The sequence below is a fragment of the Giraffa tippelskirchi genome, chromosome 3 (genome assembly GCF_054371585.1).
Source record: "Giraffa tippelskirchi isolate mGirTip1 chromosome 3, T2T-mGirTip1v1.2.pri, whole genome shotgun sequence".
Taxonomy (NCBI): Eukaryota; Metazoa; Chordata; class Mammalia; order Artiodactyla; family Giraffidae; genus Giraffa; species Giraffa tippelskirchi.
Genome location: NC_137277.1, coordinates 41,680,591 through 41,705,999, shown reverse-complemented (window position 1 = coordinate 41,705,999; position 25,409 = coordinate 41,680,591). Strand labels below are relative to the sequence as shown.

The 25,409-nt window shown below is 35.8% G+C and overlaps 1 protein-coding gene across 2 annotated transcripts in view; it reads left to right on the top strand.

The window, feature by feature from the left end:
• The window catches only part of NSRP1 (nuclear speckle splicing regulatory protein 1), a 45,014-nt gene extending 21,520 nt beyond the window's left edge, over window positions 1-23,494 (top strand). For both annotated transcript variants that reach the window (XM_081580210.1, XM_081580209.1), the window contains 5 exons: window positions 15,994-16,050; window positions 17,941-18,069; window positions 18,956-19,163; window positions 20,020-20,128; window positions 21,900-23,494. In XM_081580210.1, coding sequence (XP_081436336.1) covers window positions 16,042-16,050; window positions 17,941-18,069; window positions 18,956-19,163; window positions 20,020-20,128; window positions 21,900-22,962 — 1,518 coding nt within the window. In that variant the 5' untranslated portion in view covers window positions 15,994-16,041 and the 3' untranslated portion in view covers window positions 22,963-23,494. The remainder of the gene's footprint in view (window positions 1-15,993; window positions 16,051-17,940; window positions 18,070-18,955; window positions 19,164-20,019; window positions 20,129-21,899) is intronic.
• The last annotated feature ends 1,915 nt before the right edge of the window (window positions 23,495-25,409 follow it).

Sequence of the window (25,409 nt, the reverse complement as noted above, 5' to 3'; positions counted from 1 at the left end):
TGTCATGGACACTTGGGTTTTTTCCAGCTTTTGACTGTTGTGAGTAATGCCACTATGACATTTGTGTACAAGTGTCTTTTGAGTCCCTGCTTTCAGTTCTTTTGTGTATATACCCAAGTGGAATTGTTGGATCATATGGTAATTATATTTTTGAGGAACCACCACATTGTTTTCCACAGTGGCTGCACCATTTTACATTTCTGCCAGCAATGAACAGTGGTTCCAGTTTCTCCACATCCTTTCCAAAACTTTCAATGGTTATTATTGAGTTTTTTTTTTTTTTTATAATAGCTATTCTCATGGATTTGGCTTCCCTGGTGGCTCTGATGGTAAAGAATATACTTGGCAATGCAAGAGACCCAGGTGTGATCCCTGGGTCGGGAAAGTCCCCTGGAGAAGGGAATGGCAACCCATTCCAGTATTCTTGCCTGGAAAATTGCATGGACTGAGGAGCCTGCTGGGCTACAGTCCATGGGGTCGGAAAGAGTCAGACACTAACTGACTAACACTTCATTTCATTCTCATGGTAGTGAGGTAATATCTAATTGTGCTTTTGATTTGCATTTCCCTAATAATTGATGTTGTGGAGCATCTTTCATGTGCTTCTTGTTCATGTGTAGATCTGTTTTGGACAAGTCTCGGTTGATGTCCTTCTGCCCATTATTAAGTTGTCAAGTTGTAGGAATGTATTCTGGTTATTAGATATATGACTTGTGAATATTTTCTTCTGTTCATTGGGTTACCTTCTCACTCTGTTGATTTTGTTTGATGCACAGAATTTTGAACTTTGATGAAGCCCAGTTTATCACATTTTCTTTCATTGTCGATGCTTTTGGTGTCAAATCCAGTAAATCATTGCCAAATTCAATGTTATGAAGCTTTTCCCCTATTTTTTCCCCAAGAGTCTTAACTCTTCAGTTTAGGTCTTTGATCAGTTTTGAGCTAATTTTTGTGTATGTTGTAAGGTAAGTATTTGCTGTTAAGTCACACTGGCTTAGTTGTTTTCTTATTCTGTTCTTATCTGATATTGGTGTAGCTCTCCATCTTTTTTTTTCTTTTCTATAACAGTGCTCTCCAGTTGTAATATGGAGTGCCCTGGGTGTTCTCAAGATCCTTTCACGAGGTCTGCAAAGTCTAAACTATTTTCATAACAATACTAAGACATTAATTTGCCTTTTTTTACTCTGATTTTCTTCTTAATGTGCAGTGGAGTTTCCCAGATATTGCAGTACATGTGGGTTGCAACAAATGGAAGACAGAGCAGTATGAGAAAACCCAACAGTCTTCAGTTAAATAGATGCAAAGATAATAGAGCGCTGCCACTCTTCTTACTAAATTTTTTTTGTAAAGTAGTTATTTTTCATAAGACTGTTTTGAGTATGAAATGGGTTTATTGTTATTTTTCTATGAATTACTATTTGAAATTTTCTGTTTTACTTTCTAATATGGTAAATATTAATAGGTATAACTCACATAAACAGAAGTTCTTTGGGTCCTCAATAATTTTAAGTGTAAAACTGTCCTGAGACCAAAACATCTGATAGCCTCTGCTTTAGAACAGTTAACAGAAATATGTTCCTTTAAAATTTTTTTTTTAATAAATTTATTTATTTTAGTTGGGGGCTAATTACTTTACAATATTGTAGTAGTTTTTGCCATACATTGACATGAATCAGCCATGGGTTTACATGTGTTCCCCATCCTGAACCCCCCTCCCACCTCCCTCCCCATCCCATCCCTCTGGGTCATCCCATTGCCCCAGCCCTGAGCATTTGTCTCATGCATTGAACATGCAATGGTGTTCTATTTCACATATGATAATGTACATGTTTCAATGCTATTGTCCCTGAACGTCCCGCCCTCACCTTCTCCCTCAGAGTCCATAAGACTGTTCTATGCATCTGTGTCTCTTATTCTGTCTCACATATAGGGTTATCGTTACCATCTTTCAAATTCCATATATATGCATTAGTATACTGTATTGGTGTTTTTCTTTCTGGCTTCACTCTGTATAATGGGCTCCAGTTTCATCCATCTCAATAGAACCGATTCAAATGTATTTTTTTTTAATGGCTGAGTAATATTCCATTGTGTATATGTAAAATATTTTAAAATACACAGTAATATTTTGCATTTGGTCTTTAACTATTTATTTCCGTTTCTTTCTTTTTTGATCTATTTCAGTTTCTACATTTTCAGCCAGTTTTGGTTATTTGTGTTTTCCTAAATTAATCATTGATTTTTCTAGGAATTCAAATTATATTTGTAGAAGATTTTATTCTCTGTTATTTCCATACAATCTTTGTTCTTGTCTGTTCTTTCTTACACTCTTTAGTTGAACATCTTTTTTGTTTCCTAAAACATTTATTAATGGCTATAAATTTTTCCATAGTCCTGCTTTGCTTGCCATAGGCTTTGTTATTTGCTGACCCTCGTTGTATATTTTTTAACAAGGAGCTTATAATTTTTATTTTGATTCTCTTTTTTTTAACACAAGAATCATTTAGAATTGTAATTTCCAGGTATCTGGGTTTTTCCTTTCCGTTTTCTGTTATTGAAGCTAATGCATTTTGCCTGTAAACATGGTCCATGTGAGACTTCTGCTTTTTGTAATGTCTTGACGTTTCCTTCATGGCTTAATACAGGTTTTATGACTGATCCTGGTATATTTCAAATGAAAATATTTTTGTTTTCTTTAAAGTACTGCACACACTTGTACTGTAATAAACACTTACAAACATATATATGAATATATATTCATGTTCATGTGTATAGTCATACATTCAATTATTTAATAGACACAAGCAAGTTGCCATCTGTCATGACAATCTTTTTAAATTTTTTTGAAGTGTGACTACCTTTAGGTGGGGCTTGTACTTTTTGGTTAGCTATGGTTTCTGCCAGTCCCTACTGATTACTATAGGCTGCATCTCTTAGGCTCCAGAACAAGTTTCCATTCCCTGCCCTAACTTAACTGTGTTGTTCAAGTCTGTACCCTTTCTCACTTGTTATCTATTCGATATTTTTCTGAGGATGGCATGGTAGTTTACCACGATGGTTACAATTTGCTAGTTTCTCTTTTTAAATAAATTTTATACATTTGAAACTATGTCAATTTTGTAAAGATTCATTAGTATCTTCTTGGGTTGTTCCATTTTTGCCTTGACTTAAGATTTGTTTAAATTAGTATTGCTCTGTTCTTCCTTTTTTTAGCCTATTTGTCATGTGTCTCTCATCATCTCTTTATTTTCAGCTTTTCTGAATTCATCCATTCATTTACTTGTTACTTTTTTTGTATCTCTTGGATATATCAGTGTTTTGTCCTTGTCTTTTAAATAGGTGATTGTGATGTGATGGACAGAGAGGCCTGGCGTGCTGCAGTTCATGGGGTCGCAAAGAGTTGGACACGACTGAGCGACTGAACTGAACTGTGATGTTTGGACTTATTCTTGTCATTTTGTATTTCTTGTTTAGCATGCTTTCTTATTAGTCTACTTATTTCTTATTTTTTTCTTCTGTTGGATTAAGGTTTTGTTGCTGTGGCGATGGTGGCTGTTCCATTTTACCTCCCTCTAAGAGTTTCACATTCTGTTATTTTAATGTTTACCCTTAAAATTTCAGCCCAATAGTCAAACATATGTTACTCTAATGGTGGTTAGAATATTCACATTCTGTCTTAATCAAAAACCTTAGCAAGTTTTTCCCTTCTCCTATTTTCTCTTTTTCTGCTAGGTTGATTGCATCTGAGATTTTAGTAGTTTTGTTTTTTTTTTTAACCATCATGCATTGTTGATTTCTGCATGCTACTTCTTTGTACTTCCAGTGGTATTTTCTCGAGTAATTCTTTTAGAGAGTATCTGTGGGTGATAATCTTTAAATCCTTGCCCATCTACAGATGTCTTTATTTTGCCTTTACTCTAGAAAGATAGTTTGGCTACATACAGAATTTCAAGTTCAAAATTATTTTCCTTCCAAACTTTAAAATAATACTTTGTTTTCCTTTTATCTCCATTACTTCTAAGTGGAGGGCCCTGGTATCAGTCTCATTCTTTGTAAGTAATCATCACGCTCAGCTTCTTTCCCAGGTGTTGTTAGGATTTTTCTCTTTATCCTTGGTGTTCTGAACTTTGAGCAGTCATGTGTTCACTTTTCTTAATTAAAGGCAGAAATGAAATCTTTTAATATACCTTTTCCAAAAAAGGCAGAATGTAACATGGGTCACCTGCACTGCTGCTTCTAATTCAAAAACACCAATTAATTTGTCTTTGTATCCCTTACATCAGAACATGTAGTACCCTGGGAACCATACCCATCTTTTCTGGCATTCAACCCTCTGGGCAGTTTTGGTTTCTAGTCTTCTGTCTTCTTCAAGTTTCCAGTCCGTTGACAGTATCCTTTCTTATTTTCTAGCATGATTATGGATTTCTTTACTGTCCTCCTATGGGTTTGGAGGAGGAGGAGGCTGCAGCATGTATGAATCTGCCACTTTAAACCGGAAACTTTGAGTTGATTTCCTAGCTCTGAGATCTTGAGCAAATTGTTTAATCTCTTAGTTTTAGTTCCACATTAAAAAAAAAAAGTCTATAATATCTAAATATTTTAAGGACCAAAAGTACCTTAAGTGCCTAGTACATTGCATGCACAGAATAGAAGTATCATAAACAGTAGCTGTAAGTGCGTGCTAAGTCGCCTGTTGTTACTTACTATGTGACACTGTGGACTGTAGCCCTCTAGGCTTCTCTGTCCATGGGATCCTCCAGGCAAAAATACTGGAATGGATTGCCATGCCCTGCTCCAGGGGATCTTCCCGACACTCCGGGATTGAACCCATGTCTCTTGAGTCTCTTATGTTGGCAGGCGGGTTCTTTACCATTAGCACCACCTGGGAAGCCCAAATGGTAGCTGTATTGCTACAATAAAAACAACATCTTTGTGTGCAATAGCTGTCATCATTAATCACTAGTCATCTGAAAGTTTCTTGTGCTGTCTCCATCCCACTTTGTGGTAGACTGTTGAAGTTGGTAGCTTGGCCTTTTCGAGACTTTTTAATGGAATCTTGATCTTCATTTTGGGTTGTGGCCTTTAACTCAATCATTATATTAGAAAAAATTTCTATAAAAAAGGCAGTAATAACCATAATTATATTTTTGCATTGTTTTATTTGATTTCTATACAATCTCATTGCACCCTTTTTAGTCGTCATTTTTAACTGACAATTTCTGATTAGAAAATGGTAAAAGCTTTATTTCTAAATTTGCTATTAAATAACAGAATTAGCTTTCTGTTTTTCTAAAACCATATGCATCTTTCTCATTCACCGACAGGCTTTGATATTGCTTATTCTAGCTTCACCATAAAAACCATTAAAAAAAAGTTTTTTCTTTATTTTCCTGTTGTGTTTCAGTGCGTGTAGTCAGACAAAAAGCAATAATCCCCCATCTCATTCTTGGATTTATCAAAAACTGAAAATAAAATAGATCAGATCACTTTCTGAAACAAAATTACTTTATTAGTTTAGTAATAATTTGAGGCTACTTTAAAGATAAGAAGCAGCATTTGGGAGGAGATTCATTTCCTGCCTTTGGGTTTTATCTGTAAGAACTACATCTTCAATGTCAAGAGATTGTGTATGTATAACTGAACTCTAATAAAGTCTGTATGGGGATACTGCACACCTGACTCAGTCATTATGATTATATATTAGGTGCCAAACTGTTGCTTGTCTTTTAAAAAAAATACATTACCAAGTGTATTTCATTAAAATTTGGCCTGTGCAGGGAGGAGGATTACAAGACCTTCAACTATTGATTATAAATGTGCTGGTTATTACCAACAGGGTTAATGATGTTCCTTTGGGAAATAAGTGGAATAAATTGTAGTTTTCCTTTTATTGGTAAATTAAGCAATAATTGAAAGAGATGTTATTATAATGTTTTTATTAGTACTAAATCTTACAAAATGTTTTTCTACCACTCTTTTTGACTGATGCAACATAGGATATTGAGAATCATGTTTGAGGTTTTTTTTTTCCCTTTAATCCTTTATACTATATATGAATATTGAAGAACTAGTCTTTTCCTTATGAGGAATCCAAAATTACGCTTTTCTTTATATTCCTTTTATGCTTCTCCCACTTTTTGCTTTTCATCACAGAGAAATTGTCATATGAAATAATATTTTTACTTCAGAACAGCATACTTTATGACATTTTCTTCTCTATCTCTGTATGCTTGTGCACATGTGTGTTTGTCTTTCGGGAACTGTGACATCTCTGACAAGAAAGAACTATTATGCATGTAGTAAGATTCATTTTTGAAACAGAATTGTTAGCCATACTTCTGATTTTAAGGCACATTCAAGTTATCAGCCTGCAAAGACTCTTTTACTTTATCAGTTTTCCTCTTCTTCCCTTTCCCATTCCTTTTAAATATATTCTGATATTTGATATATATGCTTGAATATGTATGTATCCTTTTGTATTGTTGGGGGAGGTAGTCATTGCTGTTGTTGGCCATGCTCTGAGGCTTGTAGAATCTCAGTTCTCCCCGACCAAGGATTGAAATGGTCATGGCACTGAAAGCCCAGAGTCCTAACCACTAGGCTACCAGGGAACTCCCTGGACAGAGTTTAAAGTAAGGCCAGGATCAACTAACTATGTCAGATATTTCTGAGAGGTCAGATAAGATGTATGCCCCAAGTATTGTTTAGGCTTAACAACAAAGGCTTTATAGAGAACAGTTTCACTGGAGTGGTAGGGATAGAGGCCAGGTTATGCTGGGGTTGAGGAATGAACGTGGATAGAGGCAACAAGGGTAGATCACTTTGGCTCTGAAGGGATGCCAGGATTCTTAAGGTGGCTGTTTGGGTCAAGGGGAGAGGAATCTTTGTTTTCTTACAGGAGAGATTTGAGCCTGGGTTCTGGCCCACTTAAGGTTTTTAGGTTTTGTGAGAGGGTTATAGGAGTTCCTTTTTGGTGTTTCTCTTCGAAGATGCCAACATCATAGATATCACTCAAAAAGGGAAAAGATAAAGCCATAGAGAAAAGATGTTTGCAACCATAAAAACAAAAGATTGTTGTCCAGACTATACCAAGAACTCCAACAAATCATTAAGGAAAAACAAAAGAACCCAAATAGAAAAATGTACAAAAGACATAAATAGGTTTTTCACAGCCAAGTAAACTTTAGCTGACTAATAAATACATGAAAAGATGTTCAGCCTCGTTAATGATACGGTAAATTTTATGTCTATAAAATTGCCTAAAGAATAAAATGTTCCATAATATAAAATGTTCCCAAGGATAGAGTAGTAGGAATTTATACACTGTAAGTGGGAGTGTGAATTGTTTAGACTACTTCAGAGAATAATTTGTCAATATTTATTGAAATTGAAGATAATCCTACAAGGTAGCAGTTCTGCTCCTAAATGGTCGCACATGTATATCAGGACACAACGCACAGTGAGGTTCATAGCTAAGCTATTTTGTTTGCAGAAAGGGGAAACCCAGATGTTCATCAGCAGAGGAGTGGATGCTAGTTCATATTCTGTAAAGTAAAGCAACATCATTTAGCAATGTAAACTGTAGAGGAGATAAACTGTTCCTCTGCCCTACTAGAGACTCCAGCTGGGACTGACATAAGATAGATTAGCAGGAGGAAAGAATAGGAAATTCTTTTACATGTATATGGGAGCCTTCACAAGAAAAAATAAAAACCCAAAGAAGTGAATAGACCTAAGCACTTATATAGTAGGTTAACAAGGGGAGCAATTGTGGAGAAGTAAAATTTGGAGCAGACTAAAGAAAGAGTTACACAAACAAGATCTGTTTGTATAGCTTTCTGCTGGCCTTGACTCCCCCATCTCTGGTGATAAGAATGTTTCTAACTCCTAGTACAGGGAAGGCACCTTTCCCATGTGAATTTTATTTCCTGCTTTAGGGAAAAAAAGGAAGGTCAGAGTGTCCTTGCACCTGCTGTTTCTCAAGTATCTTTAACTCAGAATATCAGAATGTCAGAGCAGCGTATTTTTGGGTAGCATGTCCTAAGCACCTTCAGTATGTAGCAAAACTAAAGTAAGGAGACTATAAGCAAAATTCAGAATAGAAAGAGTAGGAGATGAGATTAGGGAAGGATGTATAGGAATTTCTTAGGCTGGATAATGAATTCACAGATGTTATTTTTTGTACATAACAATTTTTCATAATAGTTTTGAAAGGTGGCAGTAATCTGTAATATGTGTACAGGGCCTTGAGGCCTAAGAGGCCTAAGACAAAGCCTAAGAGGTTTAAAAAGAAGTGAGCCTGGATATAGTTGGTAGAGAAAGAAGATAGACTTGACTAGTGAAAAAGAAGAATTGGTAGGTAGCATTAGGGCCCAGTTACAATTAGAAAATAAGAACTTATATTTTCCAGAAGTGCTCGGCAGGCCTAATATAAACAATACATGGTTGGATTGATTCAGGATTGGGTTTGTCAGATGAGTGCAGAAGATAGGCAGTATAGCAAAGGAGTTAAGATTATTGGCAAGAATAGTTGACAATTTAAAGATTCTAATAGAAAATGAAATTATTTTATCCATAAAATCAGAGAAAAGATACAGTGGAAATAAGTGATCAAGAGAACTACTGTATTTCTTCAAATCTAAAACATTGTAGGTTGCACTGTTATTTTATGTGAAAGTGTTAGTCGCTCAGTCATGCCCAACTCTTTGCAACTCCATGGACTGTAGCCTGAGAGGCTGCTCTGTCTTGAGATTTCCCAGGCAAGGATACTGGAGTGGGCAGCCATTCCCTTCTCCAGGGGATCTTCCTGACCCAGGGATCAATCCCAAGTCTCCTGCATTGCAGACAGATTGTTTACCTTCTGAGCCACCAGGTACCACCAAAAAAAAACCAGTATCAAATATGAGTTTTTCTTGTCACTTAGAATTCTAATTGTGTACTTAGTACATGATACAGTATTGAAGAGTTCTTTTAGTCTTAATTAGATACAGATTTTTTAATTTAGGTTATTCTTAAACATACACAAAAAGCAAAATGTAAGTGAAATTAGTTGGTTAAGGAATTTCTAAAGCTTTTTCAAATCTGGAGTCTCTTTTGGACTCACTTTTTCACTCAGATTATGTATTTCCACACTATATCATTCTCTCTGGCATCAAACCCGATGGTTTTAAGGAGGGTATTTGGAGGTGATGAAGTAATAACCCCAAGTGAGAATCAAAAGTAAATTATCTCTACAAAATTGCATAATTTTAAGAAACGCAGCATGAACACTCAGTGATGCTCATTCTACAAGTTTTGACGCTGATACTTTTAATATTCACACACACAGGCAGTATTATCAACTAAGGTATTAAGAATACCTCTGATTCAACAGTAATTAGATGATGCCACTGATCGTAAGCTGTATCCGATGTCGTCAGTGTTAAAACGTGACATAATGCACATCTTATGTTCAGTGAAATTTGGTAGAAGGGTAGTGGTGGTTATCAGGTGGGTTGCCCAAGTTTATAGTTTCAGAGCTGAGTCAGTTGAAGATAATGACAAGAGTGACCATGAGAGAGGGTGGCTGAAGTAGAGAGGAAACCATCAGTAAATTGCACTCAGATATGATACAACTAAAAGGGAAACTTAATAAACTTTTAAAACATAACTAGAGGTGAGGAAAACAAGGTCAGTGTTTGTGGCATGGGTTATCTGGGATGATGATGGCATGCCAAAGAGATGGCATGGTCTTCCTCAGTACAGAGGAAGACTGAGCTCAAGTAATAGAGTTCATAAACTAAGAGAAGAGGGGGGTAAGTGTAGCACAGTCATATAGTATGAGCTTCATAGGATCAGGGATTTTTACCTGCAGTATATGAAACTAAAATCAGGAGGACACATAGCTTCCTAATCTGAAGTACAGGGTTTGTGAGCCATGAGCAGTTTCAAAAGAAAGATGTCTTTAGAGAAAAGCCAGTTTTTAGTCAAGGAAGTAAAAAGAAAAATTCATCATAGAGGATGAGGATGTGGGGTTTCTAAAGGACTCAGTGGGAAGGTTTGAGTCAAGGTAAAATACACAAGAAGCAGTGTGGCCATCGAATGAGAGGAGGTGGTTATTGGGTGGCTTCTTGAGTAGTGAACAAGGACTAACGAGTGTAGCCTTAAAGTTTCCCCATACCATTAAATATTGTTGAAAGCAGATTTTTAATGGGCTAGAGAACTTTCTGTTGAAGAGTATACATTTACTTAACTAATCTTTTGTTGAAGGTGCAAAGAAGTCCATTCAGTCGTTCCTTGCTGTCATTTCCCATTATCCAGTGTTGACTATAGCATCACAGCAGAGGACTCCCTCAAAAAGAGAAAAGTTCTTTGTAATCTCATGCTTTGGGGCAATGTGTTTTCATTTATAGTTGCTAGTAAAATCACTTGTCAGTTCTAGAAAGCCCATTTCTAGCTATTCAGCTCCCATGGCTTGTGAAGGATTCAAATGTATGCATCCTCCATTTTCCTGTGTTTTGGTGTCCTGAATATGAAACCTTAAGGAATCTTAACACACAAAAGAAAACATGTACACCTTTTAAATATTCAACAGGCTATGTTTTTCTATTTCAGTTGTTGCAAATTGAATCATACTGTACTATGACTTCATGTAAATTCCAATTTCATATTTATTAAGCACACTGATAAACATAAAGTGGGACATAGTGTACATGCTTTTTTGGTGAACACTTTGGTTTAATTGTAATACTCAAAGGGAAAAAAAACCTATAGCTACTATTTTCACATAACTTAATTTTCATTTGTTTAAATATAAGCATTTCTTTTGCCCACTATTCTTAAATATTAGCATAGTATTAATAATAATAATGGTACTAATGATAGCTAACCTTTATTGAGCTCTTCTTTAAGCCAGATGCTTGCAAAGTACTTTATACATATTATCTCATTTAATCCTCAAAATCACCTTGTGAGGTGGGTACCATTGTATAGATGAGTAACATACCTGAAATAACACAGCTAGCAAGAGAGAACAGTTTGAAAGTCAGATTCCTGAGCTTACACTTGTGACCATTATTCTGCACTTCCTCCTTTAGGAACTCTTAAATTTAGAGGCTGACATGTTGGCAGTTATTATATATCTTAGTGTTGTTTTATTCATAGGGCACATGTACAAAATCTGTTTCTTTTCTTGCTGAATTCAGTAAGATGAAACCTTCCCTGACTTACGCAGGAGAATCTTTTTCATTTTTACCTTCTCTTGCATATCCTCCTTTTTCATGGAAACCAGACTAAATTTGTCTTAACATTTGTATTAGTATTGTAATTTAAGATTATCTCTTAAAACCTAGAAAGACTTGACCTTTAAAATATAAAGTCTTATTGATCCTGCATTTAATTTTACCGTCTCTAATATGAATCTGAACCAGAGTTTCTTATGTTTGTTATGTAGAAGATTTTAAAATATTATTTAATACATGCACTGATTTTTATATAGAATCACTATTACTGAAACAAGTTTTATTGCTGCTATTTTCAGTTTTTTAAGTTATCTGTGTTTAAACAAGTTGTTGGCATTTTAGCCATCACCATTAATAATCATTTTAAGTTCCTTTAGCTAGAAGACAGAGATGAACTTCAAAAGAAGATAGTCTTCCCTGAGTTTTTCAGCTTAGTTTCAGTTACTTCTTTATCCACTGATGCTCTTGGAATCTGGGGATATAAGTTGGTGGATAGGATATGTAAAATTACTCTATCCATATATTATCACTCCTGTAAGTAATAACAACTGATTTTTTCAAAGGTCAGATTTCATCATCCTTCTAAACAGCTATAAACATGAAAACAAAGTCTCTTGAGATGTCTCAAAATGTATGTACCTTTTTAGGTTGGAGAGGCCTTTCCCTTCTGCTTATTCTACATTATATAAACATCTAAAAAGTAATAGCCTTGTGTTTTGTTTTTTTTTCAAGTTCAGTAGTTCAGGTTGAAGTAACCAGTTTGAAAGTAATAGCAGGTGAATGATGACTGGAAGAGAGGTAGGAAAACATAATAAAAATAATTGCAAAAGTCCAGCATTTGGGGATTTACTCTTCTAGTCAATCCTGAGGACACTGTTGACTCAATGATTAAGAAAAATAAATTTAGTATGCACTAATTAGACTGAGACATTGGTCCAATGGTTAGGACTTGGCACTTTCACAGCCAGGCCTAGGCTTCATCCCTGGTTTGGGAACAAAGGTCCTGCAAGCTATGAAAAACAACAAACAAAATGTATTGGAAAGAATTTCATGAGATATGCTTACTAGAATATTTAATATTTTCATGTTTACAATTTATATTCTAATGAATGAAAAATGTGTCATATCACATAACAGGGACATTTGAATTAAATGAGTAATACTTGTAATACACAAGTAATATACTTAGCATAATAGCACCTGACTCTATAGATGTTAGGGCTTCCCTTGTGGCTCAGATGGTGAAGAATCTGCCTGCAGTGCACGAGACCGAGGCTCAATCCCTGAATCGGGAAGATCCCCCAGAGAAGGGAATGACAGTCCACTCTGGTATTCTTTCCTGGAAAATTCCATGGACAGAGGAGCCTGGTGGGCTGCAGTCTGTAGGGTTACAAATAGTGGCTATCAATTTCACTATAGATTTTAGTTACTATTAATATTTTTGTTAACAATCTCTCTTCCTCTAGTTGGAGTCAGTTTACTGTCACCTAAGATAAACTTGGTCTCTGCCTGTCAGTTCAGTCGCTCAGTCGTGTCCGACTCTTTGCGACCCTATGAATCGCAGCACGCCAGGCCTCCCTGTTCATCACCAACTCCCGGAGTTTACCCAAACCCATGTCCATTGAGTCAGTGATGCCATCCAACCATCTCATCCTCTGTCGTCCCCTTCTCCTCCTGCCCCCAATCCTTCCCAGCATTAGGGTCTTTTCCAATGAGTCAGCTCTTCGCATGAGATGGCCAGAGTATTGGATTTTCAGCTTCAACATCAGTCCTTCCAATGAACACCCAGGATTGATCTCCTTTAGGATGGACTGGTTGGATCTCCTTGCAATCCAGGGGACTCTCAGGAGGCTTCTCCAACACCACAGTTCAAAAGCATCAATTCTTCAGCGCTCAGCTTTCTTCACCGTCCAACTCTCACATCCACACATGACCACTGAAAAAACCATAGCCTTGACTAGACGGACCTTTGTTGGCAGAGTAATGTCTCTGCTTTTAAATATGCTATCTAGGTTGATCATAACCTTCCTTCCAAGGAGTAAGCGTCTTTTAATTTCATGGCTGCAATCACCATCAGCAGTGATTTTGGAGCTCAAAAAAATGAAGTCTGACACTGTTTCCACTGTTTCTCCATCTATTTGCTATGAAGTGATGGGACCAGATGCCATGATCTTAGTTTTCTGAGTGTTGAGCTTTAAGCCAACTTTTTCACTCTCCTCTTTCACTTTCATCAAGAGGCTCTTTAGTTCTTCTTCACTTTCTGCCATAAGGGTGGTGTCTTCTGCATATCTGAGGTTATTGATATTTGTCCCGGCAGTCTTGATTCCAGCTTGTGTTTCTTCCAGCCCAGCATTTCTCATGATGTACTCTGCATATAAGTTAAATAAGCAGGGTGACAGTATACAGCCTTGATGTACTCCTTTTCCTATTTGGAACCAGTCTGTTGTTCCATGTCCAGTTCTAACTGTTGATTCTTGATCTGCACACAGAGTTCTCAAGAGGCAGGTCAGATAGTCTGGTATTCCCATCTCTTTCAGAATTTTCCACAGTTTATTGTGATCCACACAGTCAAAGGCTTTGGCATAGTCAATAAAGCAGAAATAGATGTTCTTCTAGAAATCTCTTGCTTTTTCGATGACCCAATGGATGTTGGCAATTTGATCTCTGGTTCCTCTGCCTTTTCTAAAACCAGCTTGAACATCTGGAAGTTCACAGTTCACGTATTGCTGAAGCCTGGCTTGGAGAATTTTGAGCATTACTTTACTAGCATGTGAGATGAGTGCAATTGTGCGGTAGTTTGAGCATTCTTTGGCATTGCCTTTCTTTGGGATTGGAATGAAAACTGACCTTTTCCAGTCCTGTGGCCACTGCTGAGTTTTCCAAATTTGCTGGCATATCGAGTGCAGCACTTTCACAGCATCATCTTTGAGGATTTGAAATAGCTCAACTGGAATTCCATCACCTCCACTAGCTTTGTTTGTAGTGATGCTTTCTAAGGCCCACTTGACTTCACATTCCAGGATGTCTGGCTCTAGGTGAGTGATCACACCATCGTGATTATCTGGGTTGTGAAGATCTTTTTTGTACAGTTCTTCTGTGTATTCTTGCCATCTCTTCTTAATATCTTCTGCTTCTGTTAGGTCCATCCCATTTCTGTCGTTTAATGAGCCCATCTTTGCATGAAATGTTCCCTTGGTATCTCTAATTTTCTTGAAGAGATCTCTAGTCTTTCCCAGTCTGTTGTTTTCCTCTATTTCTTTGCATTGATCGCTGAGGAAGGCTTTCTTATCTCTCCTTGTGATTCTTTGGAACTCTGCATTCAGATGGGAATATCTTTCCTTTTCTCCTTTGCTTTTCGCTTCTCTTCTTTTCCCAGCTATTTGTAAGGCCTCCTCAGACAGCCATTTTGCTTTTTTATATTTCTTTTCCATGGGGATGGTCTTGATCCCTGTCTCCTATACAGTGTCACAAACTTCTGTCCATAGTTCATCAGGCACTCTGTCTATCAGATCTAGTCCCTTAAATTTATTTGTCACTTCCACTGTATAATCATAAGGGATTTGATCTAGGTCATACCTGAATGGTCTAGTGGTTTTCCCTACTTTCTTCTCTGCTTGTACACTTATTTTAATTTATTAAGTGTTCTGTTATCACTGTCTGGCTTTTGTGTATTAGTTTTATTCATCTGCATGGTCATAGAAAACTAGAAATAAGTTCATTCATTTTGTTTGTTGCCATGGAAAACAAGCATGCACCAATTGATACTCTACAGCTGAAAACAGCAAATGTCAATAGGCTAGAGAACTGTAGTTCTAGAGCTGAGGATTATATTTTCAGTTAAAAATAAATTCATGAGTAGTGTTTTTTAAGATATAATTTGCACAACATAAAGTGCACCCCTTTACTGTGTTATATTTCCGTGTTGGTTAGGATATTTACAAAGCCTTAAACTTTTAGGTGAACAATTTTTCCCAAGTATTCTAATTATATTTCTTTTCTTAGCTGCAAGTCTTTACTTTTGCCCTGTGGTTACTACTTTTTGTATTCTTCTTGACTTCTCTGAAATTCCTTTTGATTGAGGTCTAATGTCATATCTCTTTTGGGAAGTCCTTGATTCCTCAGACATTTAGTCTCTCTCACAGCCCCCTTTTTAAATCCCTTTATTATATTACTTATCATATTTACAATTATCTCTTTAGTTTCCTTTCCTTTCAGACCATTTATCTCTCAAGCATAGAGACTGTTCTTGTTTTTCTGCTATCTTCAGAAATTCGAACAATGTCATGGTAGGCTTTTTGGTACATATTTATTGAATGATTATAATGGCAAGTAGTTCTGGCAGTCCCTAATCTGTCAGCATGTACTAGGAGTGTGATGATATACTATATTCAGTGTTGAATATTAAAATAATGTGCATTTTGTTTTGGGGAATTATACCATTTTAGTATTGGAAGGCACCAATCCTCCCTGACTCAGCACATACACGTTAATATATGCACACAAAGCAAATTGAAATCGATAGAAGTTGAATTACAGTGTTGAAGCTGGGACTGAAAATCCATGTTACCTCATCTTGTCCCATACTAATTTATTTTCTCTTACATCCTGATGACTTAAATTAAAAATTCATTTGTCTCTTAAGGGAAAAGACCTTGACAATGTTAATTCATAATCCTATATTTTTAACATAAGTAAGGAACTAGTTGCCAACCAGAATACTGGAAAAGAACTTTTAAATTGGTTTAAACAATGACATCATTTTCCTGCTTTATAGACCTCCGTGAGTGAAAGCCTTCAGAGGGAAGCTGCCAAGAAGCAAGCAATGAAGCAGGTAAGGTGGAAAGGGTGAATTAAATGTATTTGGTGAAGTAATTATTTCAGCTCACATATTAAAGTGTCACTTTTGAGATCTGTGCAACTGAGACTACACAGTAGGTGTGTATTAAATAATTTTATCTTGACACTTGTTTTCTAAAAATTTCTTGATTTGCATAGATTTCGGGTTTCTTGTATAAATTTTAAGGGAGAAAAGCACACTGAAGAATTAGTTCCTTATTGCTGTATTCTAGATTAAACCCATTTCTGCTTTCAGATGACTTAGTTTGACAGTGGGTTGCATGGTTTAATAATTCCTGCTAGTGTGAGCTGCCAGGATGCAGCAATTCCACTTCTGTGTATGTATCCAAAGAAAGCGAAAATAGTAATTTGAAAATATACATGCACCCCTGTGTTCATTACAGCATTATTTGTAATAGCCAGAATATGGAAATTACCTAAATGTCCATTGATGGGTGAATGGATAATAAAGATGTGGAGTGTACACACACATACACACACACAAATACTACTTAGCCATAAAAAATGAAATATTGCCGTTTGCAATAACATGGATGGACCTTGAGGGTGTCATGCTAAATGAGATAAGTCAGAGAAAGACAAATATCATATGATTTCACTTATACATGGAATTTAAAAAAACAAAACATTTGAACAAAACAAAACTCATAGAGAAGAGATTGATAGTTGCTGGAGGGGAAGGGTATTGGGAAGCTTGGTGAAATGGATGAAGGGGATCAAGAGGTACAAAATTCAGGTTATTCTTTTAAAAAGTCATGGTGATATAATATACAGCATAGTGACTATAGTCTGTAGTGACTATAGACATTGTATGCAAATTTGGAAATTGTTAAGAAAGAAAATCTTACGAGTTTTTGTCACTTGAAGTTTGTTTTTTTTCTGGTAGCTTTGTATGGTGACGGATGGTAACTAGACTTACTGTGGTGATCATTTCACAAATGTCAAATCATACTTCAGTGAAAATAAATAAGTTCCGTATTAAAATATTTTTAAACAAAAATATATCAGACAAAAAATTCTTTAAACTACTTGTATTGCAAAGTAATTTCTTTAGTGAATATACTACTTAAATTCTTGAGGTGACATCTCTAAAAATAAAGCATTTTTCAATTACAGAAAAAAAGTATTTCCTACCATTTGAAACCTGAACATTTTATTTGGTAACACAACTAAAAATGATATTAAAGTTTAATATGTAATATAACATAGGCACCTCAAAAATAAGGTTTGATGTTCCTAAGTCATGCCCTAATCCTTTTGACTTTTTGATGTGGATAGCTATTTATTTTGGGGCTTCCCTGATGGCTCATTGGGTAAAGAATCCGCCTGCAGTGCAGGAGACACAGGAGACTCGGGTTTGATCCCTGGGTCAGGAAGATCCCTTAGAGGAGGAAATGGCAATCCACTCCAGTATTCTTGCTTGGAAAACTTCATGGACAGAGGAGCCTGGCTACAGTCCCTGGGCTCACAAAGAGTCGGACACAGCTGAGGAACTAAACACACAACTATTTATCTTTAAGTGAATAGGTAATAATAAATAATGTTTAATATCCTGGAAGAGGGCATGGCAACCCACTCTGGTATCCTTGCCTGGAGAATCCCATGGACAGAGGAGCATGGGGGTGTGTAGTCCACGGGGTCACAAAGAGTCAGACACGACTGAGCAACTAAGCACAGCACAATGTTTAATTAACACTTACTCTGTGTAAGGCTCTAAGTGTTTTAAGTGTAAAATGTGATTGATACCGTTTTTATGATATATTTCTGATTTATGATCCTGTCCCCAAAAAACTACTTAGACTTTTTCTGGTATCTATTAGTTGGCTCATATTTTTGAAATATGTTTGATTTTTTTTTTTTAAAGACCAAACTTGAAATTCAGAAGGCTCTTGCTGAAGATTCTACTGTATATGAATATGACAGTATTTATGATGAAATGCAGAAAAAGAAGGAAGAAAGTAACCCCAAATTGCTTTTGGGAAAAGACCGAAAGGTTTGTAGCTGAAAATACAAACTTTCTTTGACTTTGACCTGCATTTTGTATCTTACTCTTATTTCACCATGAGAATGATCTGACAAAAAATTTTAGGTATATAAAATGCAAAGAGCCCCTAGTTCCAGATAGTGTGGATTTGTTAGAATCTAGGAAGCTGTATATAAAGTATCCTAACAGGAGCAAGAGAATTATCTAGCAATTTTATAAATTTTGTTTTTTGCTTTAAAACTTTTTCAAATTATTTTTTTGAAAGTTTTTCTTAGGAATGTCTTTGTACTGCTCCTCCTGTTCATGTTTATTTGTGTTTTATAATTTTTTATTGCTTCCTAGCTGGTAACAGAATCATCCACCTGTATCACGATCAAATTTTTAGTTTGACAAAAATGTGAAGGTGTGGAGATTGAATGAAATAAGTTCAAATTTTCTATCACTCTTACTCTTTCACAAAGCACAGACTGATTTTTAAGGATCTTTACATCTTAACAGTATCTAGAATAAAGTAGTGGTGTAAAATTATATTAAAGCTACTATTTAAATAATTGTATTTCAACTAATGTGAAAAACTAGTTGGAAAGCTTTCCTGTTCACATATCTGAAGAAGTAAAAAGAATGCCATTTTGTAAAAAGGGTGAGAAAAACAATGGGAAAATTACCTATTTAGTTTGAGATTTTTAAAAAAATTGTGTTTTGAATAATTCTGTCTATACTTCAATTTCTATTGAAATGAATTTTATTTTCAATCTTACTAGTAAATTTATATTGAATTTTGAGAAGTTGATCCTATTTATTTGACTTTCTATCTTAATGAATTTGTGATAACAGTAGAATATTAACAATTCATTATCTTTGACTCTCTCCTAAATAATCTTATTTTTTCCCCTAGCCCAAGTACATTCACAACTTACTGAAAGCAGTTGAAATTAGAAAAAAGGAACAAGAGAAAAGAATGGAAAAGAAAATACAGAGAGAACGAGAAATGGAAAAGGGAGAATTTGATGATAAAGAGGCATTCGTAACATCTGCTTATAAGAAAAAACTGCAAGAGAGAGCTGAAGAGGAAGAAAGGGAAAGAAGAGCTGCTGCACTCGAAGGTGAAATGAAAGAGGGAGAAGGGTAGAAGGAAATAGAAATAGGAGAATTCTGCCCTGTGGTAGCCATTTGCTCTGTCACTGAACTTTTAGATTATAATGTTGTCATAATTTATGTATGTGAATACAGGGTACAAGGTATATGATGTTATATAGTATTATAAAATAGAAGATTTTAGGTAAAAACACAGTTGCACTCTTAGTAACTGTTATTTCTATTCAACTTTCTAATTATATCTCATTTTGTTGCTTAAAACTCTATAATCATCACAAGTCATTGCCTTAGAAAATGATTTCAATTGTAAAAACATAGATTACAAGGCATAACAGCACAGCATTTGTCATAAGGAATATAAACTGAGATTTAAGTCCTAATTATATTTTCCTGGGACGAGAAAACTAACATCACCCAAGGAGCATTAACTAGGCATTTACAAAAAGAATAACATTAATTCAAGAAAGAACAAAGATGTGCAGAGGCCAAAAAATATCTTAATGCTTTACTACAGTACTTTCTACTCATGGTCATTTCTCATGATCAAAGTAAAATATGTAATTATAAGCAGCTTATTTGTCAAGTGCTTACCAACTTTAAATGGAAGAAAACTACATGTGTAAGACTTGGTCTCAGCATGTACTGTGTGTTCATCTAGAGCACCACTCAGGACGAGATAGTAAACAGGGTTACATTCCAGTAAAAACCCATTGATAAAAAAGGAAACAGGCCAAATTTGGCCTGCAGACTATATAGATCTAGAGATCAGTCTATACACTATGTTATATACTCTGTGCCTGTAAAACTGAACTACGTTTTGCCTTGTTGAATATATTATTCTCACTTCTGCTTTCATTCTCTTAGCACGTTTGGATGTAACCAAGCAGAGAGATCTCAGTGGATTTTATAGGCACCTATTAAATCAAGCAGTTGGTGAAGAGGAAGTACCTACATGCAGCTTTCATGAAGCCAGGTGAGATGTGGCATATGGAATATTTAGAAGAAGGATACTGCCCTTGATTTCTGATGTGATCCCATGATCATTTAAACTCCCTGGAAGTAGAGGACTATAGTATTGCATATTTTGTTGTTAGCCGAACCTGACCTAATTGAATGAATAACTAGAGATTTACAGCTTTTTAACTAACAAACCTTTAGTTCAAGATATTTTTATTATAGTAATTCTGCATGCGTGTTCAGATAGTATATAAAAAGAGAAGTGTATCTTTTCATAAATAGGACCTAGCCTCTGTGAAACATAAAGATTCACATAATCAGGGGCTTAGAAATGCATTATCCAATACGTAGCCACTAGTTTCATGTGGCTGTTTAAATTAAATCTAAAATTTTGGTCACATCAGTCACATTTCAAGTACTCCATTCTCACATTTGGCTAGTGGCTACAATATTAGACAGCACAGATATGGACATTACCATTTCTGTAGACTTTTTTTTTCTGGCTATGCTATGCGGCTGGTGGAATCTTAATTCCCCACCAGGGTTGGAACCTGGGTCTCGGCAGTGAAAGCAGAGTCATAACCACTGGACTAGTAGGGAATTCCTCATTTCTGTTGGCATTTCTATTAGTACTGGTCTAGAAAGTAAAGGTTGGAGGAATTCTGAATAAAATTATAAGATATTATGCATACTAAGTTGCTTCAGTCATGTCTGACTCTCTGCAACCCTTTGGACTGTAGCCCATTAAGCTACTCTGTCCTGGGAGCCTGGCAGTGGGATTCTGCAGGCAAGAATATTGGAATGGGTTGCCATTCCCTTCTCCAGGGGATCTTCCTGACCGAGGGATTGAACCTGTGTCTCTTATATCTCCTACATTGATAGGTGGGTTCTTTACCACTAGCGCCACCTGGGAAGCCCATAAGATATAGGAATAGTGAAATTATCATGCTATAAATATATATATATATATTTGAAGATAAAATTTGTCCTAAATTTGTATCTAAGGAAAGCAGTTCCTTGAGAACCATAGTTGCTTTGTTTGTGTGATGAATAAGTGATTCATTGAGAATGAATGTGTGAGTAATGTAAATAAATTAACCATGCTGATGAGCTGGGAAAATGTAGGTGGTGTAAACAGTGTTAATGTAACTGATCATAATAGCTGGAAGGATTCACATATTTCCATTTTGTTGTCAAGATGCTGAGGTGTATAGCAGGAGGCTGATGCCTTTTCAATCGTGAGAAGGATTATTTAGTGATATTTAGAATTAGATTTTGTCACCATTTTGTGGTAAAAAAATTTATCTTCATCTTTTTCCAGGACTTAAGTATTTTTTAGAAAGAAAGAAAAATAAAAATCCAACAAAGAGCCACAACTTGAACTTCTTGCTGAAAACTAGTACTTATTCCAGAATATGCCTTTTCCTAATTATTTGTTATCTATTTTTGGCAAAAAGGAAGACCTTCCACAGACCCCTACCTGAAGGTTCTAGAAAGCCTTCCACAGACCCCTACCTGAAGGTTCTAGTGGTCTATACAGAGGACTGATTTTTACTTTTTCATTTCTACCAATATTGAAAATAATCTGAATGATTAGAATATACTAATGATAGATGTTTACCAGGTAAATAGACATCAGTACCTTTTTGAATTTGGGATAATCAGGAAGTATATACAGTTTTAAGTGTATTGACTTAAATACTGATAAAAATTCTATGAATTTATTTATATAATTTATTTACTATAATTAATAATGTGGCATTTTGTGTTACATTAATTTTCTTAAGGTCTGGGATAAAAGAAGAGAAATCAAAAGGATATTGTGATGAAGTAAGTTCAGAGAGCAGAATACCTCATGAGAACTGCATTTGCCGAACTGGTGTGAAAGTAGAGGAAAATCCAGATGCAGACAGTGACTTTGATGCTAAGAGCAGTGAGAATGATGAAATGGAAGAAAATAAAGTGAACTGCAGGAGGGAAAAGGGCACAGAGACCTTAAAAAATGACTCCAAGCATCACAGGAATCCTACCCACTCACCGTCATCTAGTGAGGAAAGAGAACATGGTACCAAATGCCACACAAAAAGTTCCAAGTCAAGAGGACGTGAGAAAAGGGAAGATCAACACCAAGAGAGATCATCCAGGGAGCAGGACAACTATTACAGTGACCGGGATTCTCGAAAAGAAAAAAAGGATTCCCATAGGCACAGAGAGTCCAGTCACAGAGATTCACACTGGAAGAGGCATGAACAGGAAGAGAGACTGAGGGGAAGAGACGAGAGAGAAAGAAATGACCGAGAATGGAAAAGGGAGAAAGACAGGGAGAAATATCCCTCCCGAGAACAGGAAAGACACAGACAACGAAATAATTATGACCGACACAATGAGAAAGGATGCGAAAAGGAAGAGAAAAGCAAAGAAAAGGAAGAGCATGTGAAAGCAAGAAAAGAAAGATATGAAAGCAGTGATAAATACAGAGATAGAGAAAAACGAGAAGTCAGTGTTGAATCTTCAGAAAGAAATCGAGACAGAAAGGAAAGCAGCCCAAATTCTAGGACAAAGGATAGGTTTCTTAACCAGGAAAGAGCCAGTAAAATGAGAGACATGGAAAAGGACAAAGAAAGAAACCCAGAAAAACCCTCTAGTTCTGAAGCGTCATTGGGAGCAAAACACAGAATCACAGAGGAATGCCAAGAGACAGGAAAAGAACAAGAGAGGCCACATGAGACAGTGAACAAGTTTGCAAAGCGGAGCAGTGAAGAAACTGTAATGTCAGCACGAGACAGATACTTGGCCCGGCAAATGGCAAGGATTAATGCAAAGACATATATTGAGAAAGAAGATGATTGATGACTGCCCCAATAGAAAGACCTATGGAAGCGCAAAAAATTACAACTCCTGAAACATGCTGTATGAACACGTAAAGGAGTGTGTTAAGAGTGGTTGAGAGGGTATTTTAAAATGTATTTTCAAAATTCATTTTGGGTTTAGGTTAAGTCAGAAGTCAGTCCTTTTATCTTGAATGTTTAACTAAGTTAATATGTAATATTTACTTATCAGTACAACACTCTTGGTTATATTCAAGTAACCTAAAAAGAATGCTAAATCCTCATAGGTAATATGAGGAAAATTGGCTCTACTGTGACCATGAAAAAATAATTTAAACAACTCTTCTATTGTTGATTTTGTTGCAGGAGCTGTTTATTTTATAAATACTGTGTTTCATATAAAAATATGGATTTGGAGAATATCATTTTACTTTATGTCCTAAAATTTGTATTAAAGTGTAACATATAGATCACACATCTTGTCTAAGCTTTTTAGCTCACAACATACCTCTCTTAAATAAAAATAAAAATTGTGATACATTTGTACCATTTAATTGATGCTTATATTTCAAAAGTGTCACATTTAAAATGTCACTCATGTCATGCCATCATTCCTCTTTTCTGAAACCTTAGCAAGATATTAAATTAGTTATGTGTATAAATGAGTTTTAAGGGGAAAAGATGGAGATACCCTAAATAAAAAAAATTAGCTAAAGAACTGGGTAGCCTATTTATGAACATGTCTTGTTTAATATGCCCTTAAAAATACAGTACAATTTATTAGAAGTTCCATATATAAAGTTCTATACTAAGTCTTATCAGTGACCGTGACAAATACTGCAAAAGCACAGGCCGAGTGTACACAAGGGTGTAGTACAATGTAACTGGAAAATTTCGTGTGAGATCATGGAAGACCATGAATGACAGGCTAAAAGTCTTCAGCTTTGGTGAAGAATTGAATTCTTTTGTTAGAGTTGTAATACTAGAGCACAGGGTAGCAATTCTTGGATAATGATAATGAGTTACTTGGATCAATATAAATAAGGAATTCATTATATATGTTGCTAGATATGTGTTCTTTTAAATAGTTGAGGTCTAAAATAATGGACTTAAATTGTATGAATTGGTAAACAACTGTTCTGTGATTCACTATCTTAATTTTCCTTCTCCTTCCACTTGTTTACTCTTGTTCCATTACTGTTTATTTTGGCTTCTGTGGATGATGATTTTTTTTTTTAGTTAAATATTTGTTTAATTGATTTTTAAGGTGTTAATTTTTGCTGTACAGCAGAGTGACTCAGTTATATACATAAGTACCTTCTTTTTTGTGTTCTTTTCCATTATGGTTTATCCCAGATTGGATATAGTTCCCTGTGCTGTACAATAAGACCTTGCTGTTTATCCACTCTAAATGTAAAAATTTGCATCTACTAACCCAGTCTATTCCTTTCCCTTCCCCGCACCCCTTGGAAACCAGAATCTGTTCTCTATGTCTGTGAGCCTGTTTCTGTTTTGTAGATAGGTTCATTTATGCCGCATTTTAGATTCCACATGTAAGTGTATCATGGTATTTGTCTTTCCCATGTTGTCGCAAATGGCATTGTTCTTTTTCATGGCTGAGTAGTATTCCATTGCGTATCTGTACCACATCTTCTTTATCCATTCATCTGTCAGTGGACATTTAGGTTGTATCCATGTCTTGGATATTGTCTCTGTCTTTGGCTATTGTGAATAGTGTTGCTGTGAACATAGGTGTGCATTTATCTTTTTGGGTTATAGCTTTGTCCAGATACATGCTCAGGAGTGAGATTGCTGGATCTTACGGTAATTCTGTTTTTAGTTTTCTGAGGAACCTCTATGCTGTTTTTCATAGTGGCTGCAGCTACTTACATTCCCACCAGCAGTGTAGGAGGGTTCTGTTTTTTCCCTACACTCTCCAACATTTGTCATTTGTAGACTTTTTAATGGTTTCCATTCTAATTGGTATGAAGTGATGTCTCATTGCAGCTTTGATTTGCATTTCTCTCATAATTAGTGATGTTGAGAACCTTTTCATGTGCCTGTGACCATCTGTATGTCTTCTTTGGGAAAATGTCTATTTAGGTTTTGTGCCCATTTTTCGATTGTGTTGTATGAGCTGTTTATGTATTTTGGACATTAAGCCCTTGTCAGTTGCATCGTTTTCAAATATTTTCTCCCATTCCATAGGTTGTCTCTTCATTTTATGGTTTTCTTCGCTATGCAAAAATTTCTAAGTCTGATTAATTCCCATTTGTTTTTCTTTCTGTTGCCTTGGGAGACTGACCAAGAAAACATTGGTATGATTTATATCAGAGAATGTTTAGCCTATGCTCTCTTCTAGGAGTTTTATATGGATGATGTTTTTAAAGATAGACATGCAAATAATGGGCTTCCCTTGTGGTTCAGCTGGTAAAGAATCCATCTGCAATGCGGGATACCTGGATTTGA